Source organism: Oncorhynchus keta, chromosome 10 (assembly GCF_023373465.1).
Source record: "Oncorhynchus keta strain PuntledgeMale-10-30-2019 chromosome 10, Oket_V2, whole genome shotgun sequence".
Taxonomy (NCBI): domain Eukaryota; kingdom Metazoa; phylum Chordata; class Actinopteri; order Salmoniformes; family Salmonidae; genus Oncorhynchus; species Oncorhynchus keta.
Genome location: NC_068430.1, coordinates 2,370,001 through 2,395,694, shown reverse-complemented (window position 1 = coordinate 2,395,694; position 25,694 = coordinate 2,370,001). Strand labels below are relative to the sequence as shown.

General features: G+C 45.3%; 1 protein-coding gene across 9 annotated transcripts in view; it reads right to left on the bottom strand.

Annotated features, from left to right (window-relative positions):
• LOC118378272 (inositol hexakisphosphate kinase 1-like) overlaps window positions 1-25,694 on the bottom strand; it is a 56,631-nt gene that overhangs the window by 27,223 nt on the left and 3,714 nt on the right. For all 9 annotated transcript variants that reach the window (XM_052526186.1, XM_052526187.1, XM_052526191.1 and 6 more), the window contains exon 2: window positions 3,437-3,641. In XM_052526186.1, the coding sequence (XP_052382146.1) occupies window positions 3,437-3,641 (205 nt within the window). The remainder of the gene's footprint in view (window positions 1-3,436; window positions 3,642-25,694) is intronic.

Sequence of the window (25,694 nt, the reverse complement as noted above, 5' to 3'; positions counted from 1 at the left end):
GGGAGAGGACACAGGGACAACAGGGTTAACAGCGGAGAGAGGGCACAGGGACAACAGGGTTAACAGCGGAGAGAGGGCACAGGGACAACAGGGTTAACAGCAGGGAGAGGACACAGGGACAACAGGGTTAACAGTGGAGAGAGGGCACAGGGACAACAGAGTTAACAGCAGGGAGAGGACACAGGGACAACAGGGTTAACAGCAGGGAGAGGACACAGGGACAACAGGGTTAACAGCGGAGAGAGGGCACAGGTTACACAAACAGGTTGACTAAAATGTTAACTAACAGGTTAACTAACAGGTTAACTAACAGCTTAACTAAAGCACCACAACAAGTCACTGTGGATCTGGAGATCTGGACGAGGACTCTTCAGGAGACTGGACGGGGAGGACAATATATTGACAAGATAGTCGAGTGACCGCTCTAACAATGGAAATATATGTCCTCAAAGATGAAAGGCAGGCGGGAAGAGGCGAGATCAGGTAGGACCATTCTAGCCAATGGGAGTGCAGACACGCGTGTGAACAAAAGGCAGAACTAAGACGATTTTTTCAAAGTTGACGGAATGCCACGTGCATCCACTTGTATCAGTACATTTGTAACAGCCTAAACATTCTATTCGATCAAATAAGCCTCAGATAATTCAACACTTTCTCATAGACCTCCATACAAAAAAATCCCCACTCGGTCTGCTTATGTCACGTGGAGTGATTCTCGGGCGGAGTAAATCCTCTCTGGGACAACACAAAGGAGGGTCTACTAATACAAAACAGTTTCATTCTAAATCCTTCTGGGCTTACCCAGAAACCCTTGTTTTAAAAAGGTCAACAAACTAACCAAGGGCACCAAAACAAACACAGCCAGGGCACCACAGGTCAACTAGCCGCTAACACTCTCAGGCGGCCCGATAACACTCTCAGGCGGCCCGATAACACTCTCAGGCGGCCCGATAACACTCTCAGGCGACCCGCTCAAGGATTTAACTTGTTGAGTGTAGGGGGCAGTATTTTTGTTTTTGGCTAAAAAAACTTACCCATTTGAAACTGCCTATTTCTCAGCCCCAGAAACTAGAATATGCATATAATTGTCAGATTAGGATAGAAAACACTCTAAAGTTTCCAAAACTGTGAGTATAACATAACTGATATCGCAGGCGAAAGCCTGGGGAAAATCCAATCAGGAAGTGGCTCTTATTTTCAAACCTCTGTGTTCCTATGCATCCCTATCATCCATTTAAAGGGATATCAACCATATTCCTTTTTCTATGGCTTCCCTAAGGTGTCAACAGTCTTTAGACATAGTTTCAGGCTTTTATTTAGAAAAATGAGCGATCACATTGCGTAAGTGGATAGGTGGGGGCTGTCAGAGTGAGTTTGTGCGCAATTGAGTAAAGCCGCCATTGTTCCTCCCGCTGTTATTGAAAAAGCTACTCACTCGGTTGATATATTATCGAATATATATTTTAAAAACTACCTGAAGATTGATTATAAAAAAACGTTTGACATGTTTCTGTGGACATTATAGAAACTATTTGGAATATCTGTGTTGTGGTGTTGCGCTCTTTCCTGTGGATTTCTGAACATAACGCGACAAACAAACGGAGGTAATTTTGGATGTAAAAATAATCTTTATGGAACAAAAGGAACATTTGTTGTGTAACTGGGAGTCTCGTGAGTGAAAACATCCGAAGATCATCAAAGGTAAACCATTTTTTTGATTGCTTTTCTGATTTTCGTGACCTAGCTACTTAGTGTACTTAGTGTACATAATGCTATGCTGTGGATAAACTTACACAAACGCTTGGATTGCTTTCGCTGTCAAGCATAATTTCAAAATCTGAGACGACAGGTGGATTAACAAAAGGCTAAGCTGTGTTTTCCTATATTGCACTTGTGATTTCATGAATATGAATATTTTCTAGTAATATTATTTGACTGTGGCACTATGCTATTCAGTGGTTGCTGATGACAATTATACCAGGATGGGTAGCGTCAACAAGTTAAATGGCAAAAAAATACCTGATTCTACCAAAGACCTGCTACCAATTCTGCCATTTTGTGTGTTGTTTTTTTTACATCTTAACTTTTATGGTACATAATGTCTCCCTTATCATTTCCTGTGACTGAAAACAGCTTCTGGAGATCAGAACAGCGATCACTAACCTCAATTTGGAAGACAATTTCTACTTTAACAAGTCAGATAAGATGAGGGGGGGGGGGTGTCTCTTTGTTAACAGAGTTTACGCACTAACTGTATTTAAGGGAGTCTGAAGTTTAGAAAACCTTTTGGGATAGGCATTTGACATTTTTCACTATTTGGAGTAGTCACATATTTTTTTGTGGTTGTCGAGTATTCAGAATGAGAAAAAATTTAATAATTTGAACACAACGCCCGGCCCGCACTGCCAAAAAAATATGTCCACTTTATATCGATGGGCCGGCAGTGTACAACAATATCTAAAGTATCATAACCATTAAGGATAACAAATTATAAATGCTGAATTCAGTCAATAGAAAATAATTTCCATTTAAGATTAATGTATTAAAACCGTAATATGAACTGGTTATATTATATCGTGGAACACAATCTTCAAGATTAAAGTCAGTAAACTCAACAGTGGTGCTTGCTTGTGCCTGTGCAATGGCACTTATATGTTATAACGCTCTTAATTCCCGAGTCCTTATCACAGTCAAGACAACTATTTTTAGAGCAAAACATTATTATTTTTTTTACATTTTTTTTTAAAACAACATGTAACATAACAGAATTTTTTTTAAATTTTTTTTATTATATCTAATTAAAAAAACGTTGCCAGTTGAAGTGCTGTGCATCTCGCATGTCTGAAACTAGTCAAAGAGAGATGATTTATAACGGGGCCTTATAGTTTGCCATTTTCTTTCTTCAGCGTTACAAACCAAAATGATTGATGAGGTAAAAATACAAGTTAATCCATAAGTCTAGAATAGAATAGAATAAGAATAAGGAATAAGAATAAGGAATAAGGAATAAGAATAAGTAGAATAAGGCTGTAAAGTAACAAGATATGGAAAAAAGGGAAGGGGTCTGAATGCACTGCATGTACCCAAGTTATCGCTACTCAGTGTGTATTTATATCTTGTATTTTATTATATCTTGGATTATCTTGTGTTATCTCTTTCTTACTTAATTTTTTTGGGAAGGGCCTGTTAGTAAGCCCTTCACTGTTAGTCTACACCTGTTGTTTAAGAAGCATTTGATTTGATAATGAGTTATTGATTATTGCATAAACACACACACACACACACACACACACACACACACACACACACACACACACACACACACGGCTTCTCACTCATTTCTCAGTACTGTAGCTCCGGTGTGCGGGGCCGGTTGTCTTTTGTCTCTCTGGTAGACACACATCATTCCCTACTATCCCCCCACAGCTCTACTCACTTCTCAGTGCTGTCACTCTCGTGTGGTAGCCTCTCCTCTTTGATCTCGGAGGTGGAGCGGAGGAGGCTGCGCCGGGAGTGTTTCCTCCGGGGTTGGTCCCTCTCCGGTAGGTCCTCGTGGTCCAGGCCCTCGCTCTCCACGTACGGGTACGCCACCAGGTTGATGTAGCCGTCTATGTCCCCCTCGAAACATACCAACACCATCCCTGGAGGAGCAAAGAGCAGGGATATGATGGGCACAACAATAACAGGATTTTGGCAAAGGGGATAGGTCCGTTTCAGAAACGAACAGAGGACAAAATGTCAGAAAAAGCAAGATTTCCTGATTAATCAGGAAGAAGCACATCCCTGAGATAGGGAGGAAGAGGAACAGAGTCATTTCAAAAGGTGTTTGTTTCAGTGTTGTGTGAGGAGGTTGCTACCAGACAAAGACAAAGCACAATTGTACCAGCCATTCTATGTCATTGGGTCTACCATGTACTAATTCAAATTCAAAGCAATTGGAGACCATAGATGACGTCACAGAGCAAGGTGACGTCACAGAGCAAGGTGACATCACAGAGCAAGGTGACATCACAGAGCAAGGTGACATCACAGAGCAAGGTGACACCACAGAGCAAGGTGACACCACAGAGCAAGGTGACACCACAGAGCAAAGTGACACCACAGAGCAAAGTGACATCACAGAGCAAGGTGACATCACAGAGCAAGGTGACACCACAGAGCAAGGTGACATCACAGAGCAAGGTGACATCACAGAGCAAGGTGACACCACAGAGAAAGGTGACACCACAGAGCAAGGTGACACCACAGAGCAAGGTGACACCACAGAGCAAGGTGACATCACAGAGCAAGGTGACATCACAGAGCAAGGTATTGTCAGACACCTTCCGCGAGACGAAAAAAAACACTGCCAGGAAGAAGATAGATTTTTTATTTTCTCACGACAGCTTTGAGATACACAATATATACAAAAGTATGTGGACACCCCTTTCAAATTAGTTGATTCGGGTATTTCAGCCCCACCCGTTGCTGACAGGTAAAACATGACATAATAAAAATCTATGTATACTGGCAATACGTGCAGCATTAAAATTGGCAAGAAAATAACAGAATTCTTTAACCAGGGGCGGGGCCTTCGTCAGGGTTGCAATCTGTGCCCTGCACTCTTCAATATTTACATTAACGAATTGGCCACTATTCTAGATGAATCCTCAGCCCCTGTTAGTCTCCACAATTCAGAGGTTTTATGTCTGCTCTTCTCAGATGACCTATGCCTTCTGTCACCCACAGCACATGGCCTACAGCAGAGCCTGTAAAAGCAGCACTGCCAGACCTGGGCCCTGGCAGTAAACCCCAAAAATACTAAAATAATTATTTTCCAGAGAATATCCAGATCTCAGGGAATTAGACCAAAGTTCTCAGTTGGTACGAAATATATAGAGTACTGCACACACTACAATTACTGAGGTTTAAATATATAGAGTATATATAGAGTGCAGCACACACTACAATTACTGAGGTTTAAAATAAGCTCAAGTGGACACCTTAATGAGGCAGTGAATGAGCTGAGAGAGAAAGCACACAGGGTATTCTACGCCATTAAAAATGAATTAAAATTGAAATACCTATTAAAATGTGGCTAAAACTAATGGAATGTGTCATTGAACCAATTTCACTTTATGGCAGCGAGGTGTGGGGTCCACTTTATGGCAGCGAGGTGTGGGGTCCACTTTATGGCAGTGAGGTGTGAGGTCCACTTTATGGCAGCGAGGTGTGAGGTCCACTTTATGGCAGTAAGGTGTGGGGTCCACTTTATGGCAGCGAGGTGTGGGGTCCACTTTATGGCAGCGAGGTGTGGGGTCCTCTTTTGGCAGCGAGGTGTGGGGTCCACTTGCAAAACAAGATTTCACCCAATGGGACAAACACCCCCCCCATTGAAACCCTGCATGCAGAGTTCTGTAAGATTCTCCTACATGTCCAGAGGAAAACTACAAACAATGAATGCAGGGCAGAATTAGGCCAATATCCACTAATAATACAACATAAAAAAACAGCAATTCAGTTTTGGAAACATGTAAAACACAGTGACCCTGTCATATCTTTACCAAACCCTGCAATGCCAAGAGCTGAGCAAAGAAAAGAGTCCTCTCATCCAGCTGGTCCTGAGTTCACTAACCTGTTCTACTAACACACTGAAGCCTCAGTCCCCTCATCCAGCTGGTCCTGGGGCTGAGTTCACTAAACTGTTCTACTAACACACTGAAGCCTCAGTCCTCTCATCCAGCTGGTCCTGAGTTCACAAACCTGTTCTACTAACACACTGAAGCCTCAGTCCTCTCATCCAGCTGGTCCTGGGGCTGAGTTCACAAACCTGTTCTACTAACACACTGAAGCCTCAGTCCCCTCATCCAGCTGGTCCTGGAGCTGAGTTCACTAACCTGTTCTACTAACACACTGAAGTCTCAGTCCCCTCATCCAGCTGGTCCTGAGTTCACTAACCTGTTCTACTAACACACTGAAGCCTCAGTCCCCTCATCCAGCTGGTCCTGAGTTCACTAACCTGTTCTACTAACACACTGAAGCCTCAGTCCCCTCATCCAGCTGGTCCTGAGTTCACTAACCTGTTCTACTAACACACTGAAGCCTCAGTCCCCTCATCCAGCTGGTCCTGAGTTCACTAACCTGTTCTACTAACACACTGAAGCCTCAGTCCCCTCATCCAGCTGGTCCTGAGTTCACTAACCTGTTCTACTAACACACTGAAGCCTCAGTCCCCTCATCCAGCTGGTCCTGGGACTGAGTTCACTAAACTGTTCTACTAACACACTGAAGCCTCAGTCTCCTCATCCAGCTGGTCCTGGGGCTGAGTTCACTAAACTGTTCTACTAACACACTGAAGCCTCAGTCCCTCATCCAGCTGGTCCTGAGTTCACTAACCTGTTCTACTAACACACTGAAGCCTCAGTCCCCTTATCCAGCTGGTCCTGGGGCTGAGTTCACTAACCTGTTCTACTAACACACTGAAGCCTCAGTCCCCTTATCCAGCTGGTCCTGGGGCTGAGTTCACTAACCTGTTCTACTAACACACTGAACCCTCAGGACCAGAACATCCAATCAATCAGAATAAAACTAATTACAACACAGTCTAAACAAAACTACATCGCTTATTGGGAAACACAAGCACAAAGTAAAATGCAGTTCTATCTGGCAAACTATTTGACCATGGTTACTGATCAAAACCTTAGAAAAACATTGACAAAGTACAGGCTCAGTGAGCACAGCCTTGCCATTGAGAAGGGTAGACACAGGAAAACCTGGCTCCCTGTAGAGGAAAGGCTGTGCAACCACTGCACAACAGCAGAACCTGAGACAGAGCTGCATTTCCTGACTAAATGTAAAACATGTCAAAGACCTCTCTGGTGAGAGTAGGCTTCCCGTCCTGTCTGGGGAGGACGCAGAGAGCTGTGGGTTGGCAGTGCGCTACATTGCTACCTGCTATAAAATGAGGGCCAGTGTCTGACAGACCAACCAGCCTGCACACTCTTGTATCCTCTCCTGCTGACTCGGTCTGCCCGTCTGTCTACCCATCCATCTGTCTACCCATCTGTCCGTCCGTCCAGATAGACGGATGGACATACAGGCGGATGGATGGAAGCAGCTAAGGCTTTTAGAGCTCTCTGATCACTCGGTGAGGTCAACAGCAGCCAGGCCACAACACCGCTAATGAATGGAGAAAGGGCTGATGTCAGACCAGTGGTGTGTGTGTGTGTGTAGCCTGTAGATGGATGTTCAGCAGGATTACACAGTGACTGGTTCCCATATTATCCATCCACCCATTCACCCACCCACCCGCCTACCCATCCATCCATCCACCTACCCATCCATCCATCCACCTACCCATCCATCCATCCACCCACTTACCCATTCATCCATCCATCCATCCATCTACCCATCCATCCATCCACCTACCCATCCACCTACCCATCCATCCATCTACCCATCCATCCATCCATCTACCCATCCATCCATCCATCTACCCATCCATCTACCCATCCATCCACCTACCCATCCATCCACCTATCCATCCATCCATCCATCCATCCATCCATCCACCTCCCCATCCATCCATCTACCCATCCATCCATCCATCCATCCATCCATCCATCCATCCATCCACCTACCCATCCACCTCCCCATCCATCCATCCATCCATCCATCTACCCATCCATCCACCTACCCATCCATCCATCTACCCATCCATCCACCTCCCCATCCATCCATCTACCCATCCATCCATCTACCCATCCATCCACCTACCCATCCATCCACCTACCTACCTACCCATCCATCCACCTACCCATCCATCCATCCATCCATCCATCCATCCACCCACCTACCCATCCATCCACCTACCCATCCATCCACCCACCTACCTACCCATCCATCCATCCACCTACCCATCCATCCACCCACCTACCTACCCATCCATCCACCTACCGACCTACCTACCCATCCATCCACCTACCCATCCATCCATCCACCTACCCATCCATCCATCCATCTACCTACCCATCCATCCATCCACCTACCTACCTACCCATCCACCTACCTACCTACCCATCCATCCATCCATCCATCCACCTACCCATCCATCCATCCACCTACCGACCTACCTACCCATCCACCTACCTACCTACCCATCCATCCACCTACCCATCCATCCATCCATCCATCCACCTACCCATCCATCTACCTACCCATCCATCCACCTACCCATCCATCCATCTACCTACCCATCCATCCACCTACCTACCCACCCATCCACCTACCTACCCATCCATCCACCTACCCACCCATCCATCTACCTACCCATCCATCCATCCACCTACCCATCCATCCATCCATCCACCTACCCACCCACCCACCCACCCATCCATCCATCCATCCATCCACCTACCCATCCATCCACCTACCCATCCATCTACCTACCCATCCATCCATCCACCTACCCATCCATCTACCTACCCATCCATCCATCCACCTACCCATCCATCCATCCATCCACCTACCCACCCATCCATCCATCCATCCATCCATCTACCCATTCACCCACCCTCCCACCTACCCATCCATCCATCCACCTACCCATCCATCCATCCATCAACCTACCCATCCATCATCACTAGAACAGACCTCTCCATTCAAGTCAATGAAGCGGGAAAGAAAGAAATCCCACTACGCCCTCTGATGACCCATCAAACAGGCAAAGCGCCAATATAGGACAAAGATTGAATCGTACTACACCGGCTCCGAAGCTCGCCGGATGTGGCAGGGCGTGCAAACTATTATAGACTACAAAGCGAAGCTCAGCCACGAGCTACCCAGTGACACGAACCAACCAGACAAGCTAAACTACTTCTATAAACACGTTGAGGCAAGTAACACTGAAACATGCATGAGAGCACCAGCTGTTCCGGAAGACTGTGTGATCTGTGTGATCACGCTCTCTATTGCACTCCACACTGCCCTTTCACACCGGGACATAAGAAACACCTATGTGAGAATGCTATTCATTGACTACAGTTCAGCCTTCAACACCATAGTGACCTCAAAGCTCATTACTAAGCTAAGGACCCTGGGTCTAAACACCTCCCTCTGCAACTGGATCCTGGACTTCCTGACGGGTCGCCCCCTGGTGGTAAAGGTGGGGAACAACACATCCGCCACGCTGATCCTCATCTCATCCTCACCTCCTCAGGGGTGCATGCTCAGTCCCCTCCTGTACTCCCTGTTCACTCAGGACTGCATGGCCAGGCATGACTCCAACACCATCATCACGTTTTCCGATGACACAACAGTGGTAGGCCTGATCACCGACAATGATGAGAGAGCCTATAGGGAGGTCAGAGACTTGGCAGTGTGGTGCCAGGACAACAACCTCTCCCTCAATGTGATCAAGACAAAGGAGATGATTGTGGACTACAGGAAAAGGAGGACCGAGCACAACCCCATTTTCATCGACGAGGCTGTAGTGGAACAGGTTGAGAGCTTCAAGTTCCTTGGTGTCCACATCACCAACAAACTAGAATAGTCCAAAACACACCAAGACAGCCGTGAAGAAGAATGCATGAGAAAGCCTATTCCCCCTTAGGAGACTAAAAAGATTTGGCATGGGTCCTCAGATCCTCAAAAGGTTCTATAGCTGCACCATCGAGAGCATCCTGAGTGGTTGCATCACCGCCTGGTATGGCAACTGCTCGGCCTCCGACCGCAAGGCACTACAGAGGGTAGTGTGTATGCCCCAGTACATCACTGGGGCCAAGCTTCCTGCCAACCAGGAACTCTATTCGGTGTTAGAGGAGGGCAATAACAATTGTCAAAGACTCCAGCCACCCTAGTGTCGTGGCTGAATCAGAATGAGTTAGGTAACATAGATAAAATAAGATGTTTTATCTTATTCTTGGACTATACTGTTGGCAGTTACAGTTATCCCTTCTCAGCTAGTGCTCAGTCTCTTGGGGCACAGAGAGGGGAGAGGTCAGGCTTGTCTTCATATGTCAATGTGTCTGTTAAACCATGTGATACTATGAAGAATATCAGAAGGGGAGGAGGACAGAATGTGTCTGTTAAACCAGGTGATGCTATGAAGAATATCAGAAGGGGAGGAGGACAGAATGGAGGCTTGTCTTCTTATGGGAATGTGTCTAACTATTGTATGTCCCCTCTGAGGTTGCCCTTACCTTGATCTAGTATATGACCTAAGAGGCTCACTGTCTCCGTGAGCTTGTCCAGGAGAGATTGTATTTGAGATGAGAGTATCTACAACTGACAATGGATATATGCCATCGAATGAGGTAATGTTTTGGTCCTAAGTGGTACCAAGAACGAGATTAGAATCTTGTCTAAAGAGACCAAACTGAACAATGATTTATAGCTAATGCTGTGTGGCTATGGGATGCTCCTTTCTCAATTAAAAGTATTCCTTTGTAATGTTCCTAAGATCTGCTATTTGTCATGTGAGTTGAGAGGGGTGTGTCTGGGCTATAAATGTTACTAAGAATTGTTTTGTAAGGACTCTCAGAGAATTCATTCATAGACACTGAATTGATCTGAGAGTCACAGGGCTATGCTGAAGCTCATATATAATTAAAGATGGACTTTATAATATAACTCTGACTTGTGTGTGGTTTGCTCTCTCAATGTTTAGTAAGACAGGAAATGACCACGACACTCGTCATAGACTGTTCTCTCTGCTACCACGGCAAGCTGTACCGGAGCGCCAAGTCGAGGTCCAATAGGCTTCTTAAACACTGAATTGATTTAGTCTGGCCTTATCTATGTTTTTACTTTCTTTTTTTTAACTTCACACTTATTTTGATATTTTTCTTGAAGCATTGTTGGTTAATTAAGGGCTTGTACATAAGCATTTCCCTGTCAGGTTTACACCGGTTGTATTTTACTGTGACAAATAAAAATAGATTTGATTTGAGTAATGGAGAACAAACTGGAAGCTATAAAAACAAAGATAGTCACACACTCCATATGTATAGTAGCCTAGCGGTTAGAGTGTAGAGGCGGCAGGTAGCCTAGTGGTTAGAGGGGAGAGGCAGGTAGCCTAGTGGTTAGAGGGGAGAGGCAGGTAGCCTAGTGGTTAGAGTGTAAAGGCGGCAGGTAGCCTAGTGGTTAGAGTGTAGAGGCGGCAGGTAGCCTAGTGGTTAGAGGGGAGAGGCAGGTAGCCTAGTGGTTAGAGTGTAAAGGCGGCAGGTAGCCTAGTGGTTAGAGTGTAGAGGCGGCAGGTAGCCTAGTAGTTAGAGGGGAGAGGCGGCAGGTAGCCTAGTAGTTAGAGGGGAGAGGCAGGTAGCCAAGTGGTTAGAGTGTAACGGCGGAAGGTAGTCTAGTGGTTAGAGTGTAGGGCGGGAGGTCCCACAGTTGTGTCTAGTTGGCTGGATGTCCTTTGGGTGGTGGACCATTCTTGATACACACAGGAAACTGTTAAGTGTGAAAAAGCCAGCAGCGTTGCAGTTCTTTACACAAACCGGTGCGCCTGGCACCTACTACCATATCCCGTTCAAAGGCTCTTAAATCTTTGGTCTTCTGAATGGCAGATGTATACAATCCACGTCTCAATTGTCTCAAGGCTTAAAAAAAATCATTCTTTAACCCGTCTCCTCCCCTTCATCTACAGCGATTGAAGTGGATTTAACAAGTGACATCAATAAGGGATCATAGCTTTCACCTCGTGGTCAGTCTATGTCCTGGAAAGAGCAGGTGTTCCTAATGTTTTGTGCAGTCAGTGTAGTTTCGTGTGTGTGAACATGATGTCAGGGGAAACAAAGAGAACAGTCCATTGACTAATTAAAGGAGATGTAACAGGCCTCCTCCAACAGGAACCCAGGTCTTTTTATAAACTGTCCAACTCCACATGATTGATTACACCAAACGATGCTGTCCCAAACACAGGTGGCTGGCTGGCAGGGTGCTGCTCTCGTTTGGTGTTTTAACCACTTCCTGTCTCCTCCTCTTAATCTATGATAAATAGCAGAGCAGAGGACACTGTAGCCTGGTTTCATATCTGTTTGTACCATCTTGCAAACTCCTAGTCATTGGATCTGACAACAAGACCGATCTGGCACCAGGCTAAGACAGTGAAACAGTGTTTCTGTTTTAAACACTTCCTCTCTCTCTCTCTCTTCCTGCTCTCTCCATGTTAATGGCTTGGCTCCGTCTGTCTAATCCACTGACACACTGCCTAACACGTTCACAGGATTGGTTTAACGCTTGAGGTTCCTGGGGGGTCTCCACCGAGCAAATCTGCTTTTAGTTTTAATGCACCACATGGCTGGAACAAAATTCAAAATCCATTTCATCCTGATGTGCCGTTCGGGCAATAGAATATACTGATTCGGGACTTATTTTGTGGAGGAATGTAACTTTTTCTGGGTGATGTTTTATTTGTGTTTCCCATGTATTTTAATGTGTATCCACCACCTTTCAATAGTTTGGGGTCACTTAGCAATGTCCTTCTTTTTGAAAGAAAAGCACATTTTTTGACCATTAAAATAGCATGAATTTCATCAGAAATAAAGTGTGGACATTGATAATGTTGTAAATGAATATTGTAGCTGTAAACAGCTGATATTTAATGGAATATCTACATAGGCGTACAGAGGCCCATTATCAGCAACCATCACTCCTGTGTTCCAATGGCACGTTGTGTTAGCTAATCCAAGTTTATCATTTTAAAAGGCCAACTGATCATTAGAAAACCCTTTTGCAATTATGTTAGCACAGCTGAAAACTGTTGTTCTGATTAAAGAAGCAATAAACCTGGCCTTCTTTAGACTGGTTGAGTATCTGGAGCATCAGCATTTGTGGGTTCGATTACAGGCTCAAAATGGTCAAAAACAAAGATCTTTCTTCCGAAACTCGTCAGTCTATTCTTGTTCTGGGAAATGAAGACTATTCCATGTGAGAAATTGTCAAGAAACTGAAGATCTCGTACAACGCTGTGTACTACTCCCTTCACAGAACAGAGCAAACTGGCTTTACTGAGGAAGAGGACAAGACTCCAGGATGCTGGCCTTCTAGGCAGAGTTCCTCTGTCCAGTCTCATCGTCAACAGTGAAGAGGAAACTCCGGGATGCTGGCCTTCTAGGCAGAGTTCCTCTGTCCAGTCTCATCGTCAACAGTGAAGAGGCGACTCCAGGATGCTGGCCTTCTACGCAGAGTTCCTCTGTCCAGTCTCATCGTCAACAGTGAAGAGGCAACTCCAGGATGCTGGCCTTCTAGGCAGAGTTCCTCTGTCCAGTCTCAACGTCAACAGTGAAGAGGCGACTCCAGGATGCTGGCCTTCTAGGCAGAGTTCCTCTGTCCAGTCTCAACGTCAACAGTGAAGAGGCGACTCCAGGATGCTGACCGTCTAGACAGAGTTCCTCTGTCCAGTCTCATCGTCAACAGTGAAGAGGCGACTCCAGGATGCTGACCGTCTAGACAGAGTTCCTCTGTCCAGTCTCATCGTCAACAGTGAAGAGGCGACTCCAGGATGCTGACCGTCTAGACAGAGTTCCTCTGTCCAGTCTCATCGTCAACAGTGAAGAGGCGACTCCAGGATGCTGACCGTCTAGACGGAGTTCCTCTGTCCAGTCTCATCGTCAACAGTGAAGAGGCGACTCCAGGATGCTGACCGTCTAGACAGAGTTCCTCTGTCCAGTCTCATCGTCAACAGTGAAGAGGCGACTCCAGGATGCTGACCGTCTAGACAGAGTTCCTCTGTCCAGTCTCATCGTCAACAGTGAAGAGGCGACTCCAGGATGCTGACCGTCTAGACAGAGTTCCTCTGTCCAGTCTCATCGTCAACAGTGAAGAGGCGACTCCAGGATGCTGGCCTTCTAGGCAGAGTTCCTCTGTCCAGTCTCAACGTCAACAGTGAAGAGGCGACTCCAGGATGCTGACCGTCTAGACAGAGTTCCTCTGTCCAGTCTCATCGTCAACAGTGAAGAGGCGACTCCAGGATGCTGACCGTCTAGACAGAGTTCCTCTGTCCAGTCTCATCGTCAACAGTGAAGAGGCGACTCCAGGATGCTGACCGTCTAGACGGAGTTCCTCTGTCCAGTCTCATCGTCAACAGTGAAGAGGCGACTCCAGGATGCTGACCGTCTAGACGGAGTTCCTCTGTCCAGTCTCATCGTCAACAGTGAAGAGGCGACTCCAGGATGCTGACCGTCTAGACAGAGTTCCTCTGTCCAGTCTCAACGTCAACAGTGAAGAGGCGACTCCGGGATGCTGACCGTCTAGGCAGAGTTCCTCTGTCCAGTCTCAACGTCAACAGTGAAGAGGCGACTCCAGGATGCTGGCCTTCTAGGCAGAGTTCCTCTGTCCAGTCTCATCGTCAACAGTGAAGAGGCGACTCCAGGATGCTGGCCTTCTAGACGGTCAGCATCCTGGAGTCGCCTCTTCACTGTTGACGATGAGACTGGTGTTTTGCGGGTACTATTTAATTAGCTTTTCTTTCAAAGTGACCCCAAACTTTTGAACGGTAGTGTATATTTAGGCATAATGTGTACATTTGTGTTGTATATGCAGGGCACATTTGTATTTTTATATACATTTTATATACATTTACAGCAACGACCATTTGTATTTTTATATATGTATTTATTTAACCCTTATTTTACCAGGTAAATTGCCTGAGAACACGTTCTCATTTACAGCAACGACCTGGGGAATAGTTACAGGGGAGAGGAGGGATGATTAGACAACGACCTGGGGAATAGTTACAGGGGAGAGGAGGTGGGCGAATGAGCCAATTGTAAACGGAGGATTATTAGGTGGCCAAGTTAGTATGAGGGCCAGATTGTAAAAGAGACAGAGGTTTCAATAACTATTCCCCTGTTAAAATAAAGGTAAAATAAAACTCAAATAATATGAATGTATAATGCTATAGTTAAGCAATAAGGCCAGAGGGGGTGTGGAATACGGCCAATATACCACGGCTAAGGGATGTTTGTAGGCATGAGGCAACGCCCTTAGCCGTGGTACATTGGCCCTATTGCTATTATAAACTGGTTACCAACGTAATTAGGGCAGAACAAATACAGGTTTTGTCATACCTGTGGTATACGGTCTGATATACCAATCAGCATTGAGGGCTCGAACCACCCTGTTTATAATGTCTGATATACCACAGCTTTCAGCCGATCGGCATTCAGGACCCAAACCACCGGTTAATAATTATAGTTATAACATCCTCACATCACACTCCCTGTAGTATCAGCCCTGTCGAGAGAGAGAGAACACTCCCTGTAATGTCAGCCCTGTCGAGAGAGAGAGAACACTCCCTGTAGTATCAGCCCTGTCGAGAGAGAGAGAACACTCCCTGTAGTATCAGCCCTGTCGAGAGAGAGAGAACACTCCCTGTAATATCAGCCCTGTCGAGAGAGAGAACACTCCCTGTAGTATCAGCCCTGTCGAGAGAGAGAGAACACTCCCTGTAGTATCAGCCCTGTCGAGAGAGAGAACACTCCCTGTAGTATCAGCCCTGTCGAGAGAGAGAGAACACTCCCTGTAGTATCAGCCCTGTCGAGAGAGAGAGAACACTCCCTGTAATGTCAGCCCTGTCGAGAGAGAGAACACTCCCTGTAGTATCAGCCCTGTCGAGAGAGAGAGAACACCCCCTGTAATGTCAGCCCTGTCGAGAGAGAGAGAACACTCCCTGTAATGTCAGCCCTGTCGAGAGAGAGAACACTCCCTGTAATGTCAGCCCTGTCGAGAGAGAGAACACTCCCTGTAATATCAGCCCTGTCGAGAGAGAGAACACTCCCTGTAATATCAGCCCTGTCGAGAGAGAGAACACTCCCTGTAATGTCAGCCCTGTCGAGAGAGAGAACACTCCCTGTAATGTCAGCCCTGTCGAGAGAGAGAACACTCCCTGTAATATCAGCCCTGTCGAGAGAGAGAACACTCCCTGTAATATCAGCCCTGTCGAGAGAGAGAACACTCCCTGTAATGTCAGCCCTGTCGAGAGAGAGAACACTCCCTGTAATGTCAGCCCTGTCGAGAGAGAGAACACTCCCTGTAATGTCAGCCCTGTCGAGAGAGAGAACACTCCCTGTAATGTCAGCCCTGTCGAGAGAGAGAACACTCCCTGTAATGTCAGCCCTGTCGAGAGAGAGAACACTCCCTGTAATGTCAGCCCTGTCGAGAGAGAGAGAACACTCCCTGTAATGTCAGCCCTGTCGAGAGAGAGAACACTCCCTGTAATGTCAGCCCTGTCGAGAGAGAGAACACTCCCTGTAATGTCAGCCCTGTCGAGAGAGAGAACACTCCCTGTAATGTCAGCCCTGTCGAGAGAGAGAACACTCCCTGTAATGTCAGCCCTGTCGAGAGAGAGAACACTCCCTGTAATGTCAGCCCTGTCGAGAGAGAGAGAGAGAACACTCCCTGTAATGTCAGCCCTGTCAAGGAGAGAACACTCCCTGTAATGTCAGCCCTGTCAAGAGAACACTCCCTATAATGTCAGCCCTGTCAAGAGAGAGAACACTCCCTGTAATGTCAGCCCTGTCGAGAGAGAGAACACTCCCTGTAATGTCAGCCCTGTCGAGAGAGAACACTCCCTGTAATGTCAGCCCTGTCAAGAGAGAACACTCCCTGTAATGTCAGCCCTGTCGAGAGAGAGAACACTCCCTGTAATGTCAGCCCTGCCGAAAAAGAGAGAGAGAGAACACTCCCTGTAATATCAGCCCTGTCGAGAGAGAGAGAGAGAGAGAACACTCCCTGTAATGTCAGCCCTGTCGAGAGAGAACACTCCCTGTAATGTCAGCCCTGTCGAGAGAGAGAACACTCCCTGTAATGTCAGCCCTGTCGAGAGAGAGAACACTCCCTGTAATGTCAGCCCTGTCGAGAGAGAGAACACTCCCTGTAATGTCAGCCCTGCCGAAAAGAGAACACTCCCTGTAATGTCAGCCCTGTCGAGAGAGAGAACACTCCCTGTAATGTCAGCCCTGTCGAGAGAGAGAGAGAACACTCCCTGTAATGTCAGCCCTGTCGAGAGAGAGAGAACACTCCCTGTAATGTCAGCCCTGTCGAGAGAGAGAGAACACTCCCTGTAATGTCAGCCCTGTCGAGAGAGAGAACACTCCCTGTAATGTCAGCCCTGTCGAGAGAGAGAGAACACTCCCTGTAATGTCAGCCCTGTCGAGAGAGAGAGAACACTCCCTGTAATGTCAGCCCTGTCGAGAGAGAGAGAACACTCCCTGTAATGTCAGCCCTGTCGAGAGAGAGAACACTCCCTGTAATGTCAGCCCTGTCGAGAGAGAGAACACTCCCTGTAATGTCAGCCCTGTCGAGAGAGAGAACACTCCCTGTAATGTCAGCCCTGTCGAGAGAGAGAACACTCCATGTAATGTGTCAGCCCTGTCGAGAGAGAGAACACTCCCTGTAATGTCAGCCCTGTCAAGAGAGAGGACTCCCTGTAATGTCAGCCCTGTCGAGAGAGAGAGAACACTCCCTGTAATGTCAGCCCTGTTGAGAGAGAGAACACTCCCTGTAATGTCAGCCCTGTCGAGAGAGAGAACACTCCCTGTATTGTCAGCCCTGTCGAAAGAGAGAACACTCCCTGTAATATCAGCCCTGTCGAGAGAGAGAACACTCCCTGTAATGTCAGCCCTGTCGAGAGAGAGAACACTCCCTGTAATGTCAGGGAGTCCAACATTGGCAGTAGAATGGCCTTTCTGAAGAGCTCAGTGACTTTCAACGTGGCACCGTCAAAAGGATGCCACTTTTCCATCAAGTCACATCGTAAAAATGTCTGCCCTGCTGGAGCTGCTCCGGTAAGTGATGATGGTGCTGAACACTGAGCTGCTCCGGTAAGTGATGATGGTGCTGAACACTGAGCTGCTCCGGTAAGTGATGATGGTGCTGAACACTGAGCTGCTCCGGTAAGTGATGATGGTGCTGAACACTGAGCTGCTCCGGTAAGTGATGATGGTGCTGAACACTGAGCTGCTCCGGTAAGTGATGATGGTGCTGAACACTGAGCTGCTCCGGTAAGTGATGATGGTGCTGAACACTGAGCTGCTCCGGTAAGTGATGATGGTGCTGAACACTGAGCTGCTCCGGTAAGTGATGATGGTGCTGAACACTGAGCTGCTCCGGTAAGTGATGATGGTGCTGAACACTGAGCTGCTCCGGTAAGTGCTGTTATTATGAAATGGAATCGTCTAAGGAACAACAACGGCTCAGCCACAAAGCTCACAGAACGGAACCGCCAAGTGTTGAAGGGCGTAAAAGTTCAAAGTGCCCCTGGAAGCAACGTCAGCACAATAACTATTCATCTGGAGCTTCATAAAATGGGTTTCCATGGAAGCAACGTCAGCACAATAACTATTCATCTGGAGCTTCATAAAATGGGTTTACATGGAAGCAACGTCAATAACAATAACTATTCATCTGGAGCTTCATAAAATGGGTTTCCATGGAAGCAACGTCAATAACAATAACTATTCATCTGGAGCTTCATAAAATGGGTTTCCATGGCAGATCGGCCACACGTGCAATGTCAAGCGTCGTATGGAGTGGTGTAAAGCTTGCCGCCATTGGAATCTAGAGCAGTGGACTTGGAACGCAGACTGTGAGATAGTCGTAATCGCCCAACATCAGTGCCCAACCTCACTAATGCTCTTGTGGCTGAATGGAAGCAAGACCCTGCAGCAATGTTCCATCATCTAGTGGAAAGCCTTCCCAGAAGAGTGGAGGCTGTTATAGCAGCAATGTTCCAACATCTAGTGGAAAGCCTTCCCAGAAGAGTGGAGGCTGTTATAGCAGCAATGTTCCATCATCTAGTGGAACGCCTTCCCAGAAGTGTGGAGGTTGTTATAGCAGCAATGTTCCATCATCTAGTGGAACGCCTTCCCAGAAGAGTGGAGGCTGTTATAGCAGCAATGTTCCAACATCTAGTGGAAAGCCTTCCCAGAAGAATGGAGGCTGTTATAGCAGCAATGTTCCAACATCAAATGGAAAGCCTTCCCAGAAGAGTAGAGGCTGTTATAGCAGCAATGTTCCAACATCTAGTGGAAAGCCTTCCCAGAAGAGTAGAGGCTGTTATAGCAGCAATGTTCCATCATCTAGTGGAAAGCCTTCCTAGAAGAGTGGAGGCTGTTATAGCAGCAATGTTCCATCATCTAGTGGAAAGCCTTCCCAGAAGAGTAGAGGCTGTTATAGCAGCAATGTTCCAACATCTAGTGGAAAGCCTTCCCAGAAGAGTGGAGGCTGTTATAGCATCAATGTTCCATCATCTAGTGGAAAGCCTTCCCAGAAGAGTAGAGGCTGTTATAGCAGCAATGTTCCAACATCTAGTGGAAAGCCTTCCCAGAAGAGTGGAGGCTGTTATAGCATCAATGTTCCATCATCTAGTGGAAAGCCTTCCCAGAAGAGTAGAGGCTGTTATAGCAGCAATGTTCCAACATCTAGTGGAAAGCCTTCCCAGAAGAGTGGAGGCTGTTATAGCATCAATGTTCCATCATCTAGTGGAAAGCCTTCCCAGAAGAGTAGAGGCTGTTATAGCAGCAATGTTCCAACATCTAGTGGAAAGCCTTCCCAGAAGAGTAGAGGCTGTTATAGCAGCAATGTTCCAACATCTAGTGGAAAGCCTTCCCAGAAGAGTGGATTATTATTACATTATTATTTTTTTTGTTTTGTGTGTGTGTGTGTGTGTGTGTGTGTGTGTGTGTGTGTGTGTGTGTGTGTGTGTGTGTGTGTGTGCCACCCCACTACCACTATCAGATTGGAGACTAGATTAGAAGATATCTACCACTATCAGATTAGAACCATAAAGGAAACTAGATACTACCACTATCAGAGTAGAGCTATAATGGAGACTAGACATCTACCACCCCACTACCAATATCAGTTTAGGGACATAAAGGAGACTAGACATTTACCACCCCACTACCACTGTCCGAAGGAGACTCGACATCTAAGGAGACTAGACATCTACCACTATCAAATTAGAGACATAAAGGAGACATCTACCACCCCACAACCACTTTCAGATTTGGGCCATAAAGGAGCCTAGACATCTACCACTATCAGATTAGAGTCATAAAGGAGACTAGGTATCTACCACTATCAGATTAGAGTCATAAAGGAGACTAGGTATCTACCACTATCAGATTAGAGTCATAAAGGAGACTAGGTATCTACCACTATCAGATTAGAGTCATAAAGGAGACTAGGTATCTACCACTATCAGATTAGAGTCATAAAGGAGACTAGACATCTACCACTATCAGATTAGAGTCATAAAGGAGACTAGGTATCTACCACTATCAGATTAGAGTCATAAAGGAGACTAGGTATCTACCACTATCAGATTAGAGTCATAAAGGAGACTAGGTATCTACCACTACCAGATTAGAGTCATAAAGGAGACTAGGTATCTACCACTATCAGATTAGAGTCATAAAGGAGACTAGGTATCTACCACTACCAGATTAGAGTCATAAAGGAGACTAGGTATCTACCACTATCAGATTAGAGTCATAAAGGAGACTAGGTAACTACCACTATCAGATTAGAGTCATAAAGGAGACTAGGTATCTACCACTACCAGATTAGGGGGGACAATGTAGGCTGTTTTCTTCTCCCCCCACTTTGGTTCTGAAATCACTAATCACCAAGTGTTTGAGGTAGTAATGTATCAATATTTATAATTTACAAATGAGCAAGGACAAAGCCAACAAATATATAGCACAACTTTGGAATTCACCCCCATCTGAAAATGGTTTTGACCGTTGAATGCTTACAGAGTAATTACAGAGTAATGTCCTTCTTTGGGTGGCAGGGTAGCCTAGTGGTTAGAGCGTTGGACTTGTAACCGGAAGGTTGCAAGATCGAATCCCCGAGCTGACAAGGTAAAAATCTGTCGTTCTGCCCCTGAACAAGGCAGTTAACCCACTGTTCCTAGGCCATCATTGAAAATAAGAATTTGTCCATAACTGATTTAGTCAAATAAAGGTAATATATATATATATATATATATATATATATGCAGTGAACCTCACAAAAGTGGTTTCTGTTCTCGTCATGAAATGATCAACTTGACCCTTTATATCTAACAATGACCATATACACACTGATCGTTTGAAGTAAAACTGGTACTGATGGTGAACCTGAACAATCTAAATGTTTTGTAAACCCAGTTCAGCAGGTATAGAAAGATGAGTCTCCAGTAGTTGACCTCTATTACAGATCACAATAACCTAACAAATGTCATACAGTAACAGTCAAGGGTTTTTCTTAAAAAAAAAAAAAAACGATTTTCTACATTGTAGAATAATAATAATAATAAATTAGAACAACAACAATAAAACTGATGTAGTAAACAAAAAAGTGTTAAACAAATCAATTATATTTTAGATTCTTCAAAATAGTCACCCTTTTCCTTGATGACAGCTTTGCACACTCTTGGCATTCCCTCAACCAGCTTCATGAGGTAGTCACCTGGAATGCATTTCAATTAACGGGTGTTCAAAGTTCATTTGTGGATTTTATTTCCATAAAAATGTCTTCATGTGTTTGAGCCAATCACTTGTGTTGTGACAAGGTAGGAGTGGTATACAGAAGATACCCCTATTTGGAAAAAGACCAAAGTCCATATTATGGCAAGAACACCTTAAATAAGCAGAGAGAAACAACAGTCCGTCACTACTTTCAGACATGAAGGTCAATCAATCTGGAAAATTTCAAGAACTTTTAAAGTTTGTTCAAGTGCAGTCGCAAAAACCATCGAGCACTAAAATGAAACTGTCTCTTATGAGGACCACCACAGGAATGGAAGACCCAGAGTTACCTCTGCTGCAGAGGATAAGTTCATTAGAGTTACCTGCCTCAGACTGCAGCCCAAATAAATGCTTCAGAGTTCAAATGACAGACATCTCAATATCAACTGTTCAGAGGAGACTGTGTGAATCAGGCCTTCAAATTTCTGCAAAGAAAACACTACTAAAGGACACCAATAAGAAGAAGAGACTTGCTTGGCCAATGGACATTAGACGCGTGGAAATCTGTCCTTTGGTCTGATGTCTTTGTGAGACGCAGAGTAGGTGAATGGATGATCTCTGCATGTGTTGTTCCCACCGTGAAGCATGGAGGAGGAGGTGGGATGGTGGTGCTTTGCTGGTGACACCGTCAGTGATCTATTTAGAATTCGAGGCACACTTAACCAGCATGGCTACCACAGCATTCTGCAGCAATACGCCATCCCATCTGGGTTGGGCTTAGTGAAGCATGGAGGAGAAGGTGTGATGGTGTGGGGGTGCTTTGCTGGTGACACTGTTAGTGATCTATTTAGAATTCGAGGCACACTTAACCAGCATGGCTACCACAGTATTCTGCAGCAATAAACCATCCCATCTGGGTTGCACTTAGTGGGACGATCATTTGTTTTCAACAGGACAATGACCCAATACACCAAAAAGGAGAGTGATGGAGTGCTGCATCAGATGACCTGGCCTCCACAATCCCCCGACCTCAACCCAATTAACATGGTTCGGGATGAGTTGGACTGCAGAGTGAAGGAAAAGAGGTCAAAAAGTGCTCAGCATATGTGGGAACTCCTTCAAGACTATTGGAAAAGCATTCCAGGTGAAGCTGGTTGAGAGAATGCCAAGAGTGTGCAAAGCTATCATCAAGACAAACGGTGGCTCTTTGAAGAATCTCAAATCTCAAATATATTTATTTTGATTTGTTTTGGTTACTACACTTTTTGGTTACTACATGATTCCATATGTGTTATTTCATAATTTCGATATCTTCACTAGTATTCTACAATGTCGAAAATAGTAAATAATAAATAAAAACCCTTGAATGAGTAGGTGTGTCCAACCTTTTGACTGGTACTATAGGTTGCCCTCAACTAATAAAGACTAATATCACACAAGCCATTTTAGCATTTCAATGCCACGAAGATGTAAGATCAGGAACAGGCGCTGACTAGTGCAGTGATCTGCATGAGCCATATACCTGAATATGGTGTTGAATGATCTGCATGGGCCATATGGCTGAATATGTTGATGAATGATCTGCATGGGCCATATGGCTGAATATGTTGATGAATGATCTGCATGGGCCATATGGCTGAATATGTTGATGAATGATCTGCATGGGCCATATGGCTGAATATGGTGTTGAATGATCTGCATGGGCCATATGGCTGAATATGGTGTTGAATGATCTGCATGGGCCATATGGCTGAATATGTTGATGAATGATCTGCATGGGCCATATGGCTGAATATGTTGATGAATGATCTGCATGGGCCATATGGCTGAATATGGTGTTGAATGATCTGCATGGGCCATATGGCTGAATATGTTGATGAATGATCTGCATGGGCCATATGGCTGAATATGTTGATGAATGATCTGCATGGGCCATATAGCTGAATATGTTGATGAATGATCTGCATGGGCCATATAGCTGAATATGTTGATGAATGATCTGCATGGGCCATATGGCTGAATATGGTGTTGAATGATCTGCATGGGCCATATACCTGAATATGGTGTTGAATGATCTGCATGGGCCATATAGCTGAATATGGTGTTGAATGATCTGCATGGGCCATATGGCTGAATATGGTGTTGAATGATCTGCATGGGCCATATGGCTGAATATGTTGTTGAATGATCTGCATGGGCCATATGGCTGAATATGGTGTTGAATGATCTGCATGGGCCATATGGCTGAATATGGTGTTGAATGATCTGCATGGGCCATATAGCTGAATATATTGATGAATGATCTGCATGGGCCATATGGCTGAATATGGTGTTGAATGATCTGCATGGGCCATATGGCTGAATATGGTGTTGAATGATCTGCATGGGCCATATAGCTGAATATGGTGTTGAATGATCTGCATGGGCCATATAGCTGAATATATTGATTGAATGATCTGCATGGGCCATATACCCGAATATGGTGTTGAATGATCTGCATGGGCCATATAGCTGAATATGGTGTTGAATGATCTGCATGGGCCATATGGCTGAATATGTTGATGAATGATCTGCATGGGCCATATGGCTGAATATGGTGTTGAATGATCTGCATGGGCCATATACCCGAATATGGTGTTGAATGATCTGCATGGGCCATATAGCTGAATATGTTGATGAATGATCTGCATGGGCCATATAGCTGAATATGTTGATGAATGATCTGCATGGGCCATGTGGCTGAATATGGTGTTGAATGATCTGCATGGGCCATATAGCTGAATATATTGATGAATGATCTGCATGGGCCATATACCTGAATATGGTGTTGAATGATCTGCATGGGCCATGTGGCTGAATATGGTGTTGAATGATCTGCATGGGCCATATGGCTGAATATATTGATGAATGATCTGCATGGGCCATATACCTGAATATGGTGTTGAATGATCTGCATGGGCCATGTGGCTGAATATGGTGTTGAATGATCTGCATGGGCCATATGGCTGAATATGGTGTTGAATGATCTGCATGGGCCATATAGCTGAATATATTGATGAATGATCTGCATGGGCCATATACCTGAATATGTTGATGAATGATCTGCATGGGCCATATGGCTGAATATGGTGTTGAATGATCTGCATGGGCCATATGGCTGAATATGGTGTTGAATGATCTGCATGGGCCATATAGCTGAATATATTGATGAATGATCTGCATGGGCCATATACCTGAATATGGTGTTGAATGATCTGCATGGGCCATGTGGCTGAATATGGTGTTGAATGATCTGCATGGGCCATATAGCTGAATATGTTGATGAATGATCTGCATGGGCCATGTGGCTGAATATGTTGATGAATGATCTGCATGGGCCATATGGCTGAATATGTTGATGAATGATCTGCATGGGCCATATAGCTGAATATGTTGATGAATGATCTGCATGGGCCATATAGCTGAATATGTTGATGAATGATCTGCATGGGCCATATAGCTGAATATGTTGATGAATGATCTGCATGGGCCATATAGCTGAATATGTTGATGAATGATCTGCATGGGCCATATGGCTGAATATGTTGATGAATGATCTGCATGGGCCATATAGCTGAATATGTTGTTGAATGATCTGCATGGGCCATGTGGCTGAATATGTTGATGAATGATCTGCATGGGCCATATGGCTGAATATGGTGTTGAATGATCTGCATGGGCCATATACCTGAATATGGTGTTGAATGATCTGCATGGGCCATATGGCTGAATATGGTGTTGAATGATCTGCATGGGCCATATGGCTGAATATGTTGTTGAATGATCTGCATGGGCCATATGGCTGAATATGTTGATGAATGATCTGCATGAGCCATATGGCTGAATATGGTGTTGAATGATCTGCATGGGCCATGTGGCTGAATATGTTGATGAATGATCTGCATGGGCCATATGGCTGAATATGGTGTTGAATGATCTGCATGGGCCATATACCTGAATATGGTGTTGAATGATCTGCATGGGCCATATGGCTGAATATGGTGTTGAATGATCTGCATGGGCCATATGGCTGAATATGTTGTTGAATGATCTGCATGGGCCATATACCTGAATATGGTGTTGAATGATCTGCATGGGCCATATGGCTGAATATGTTGATGAATGATCTGCATGGGCCATATACCTGAATATGGTGTTGAATGATCTGCATGGGCCATATACCTGAATATGGTGTTGAATGATCTGCATGGGCCATATACC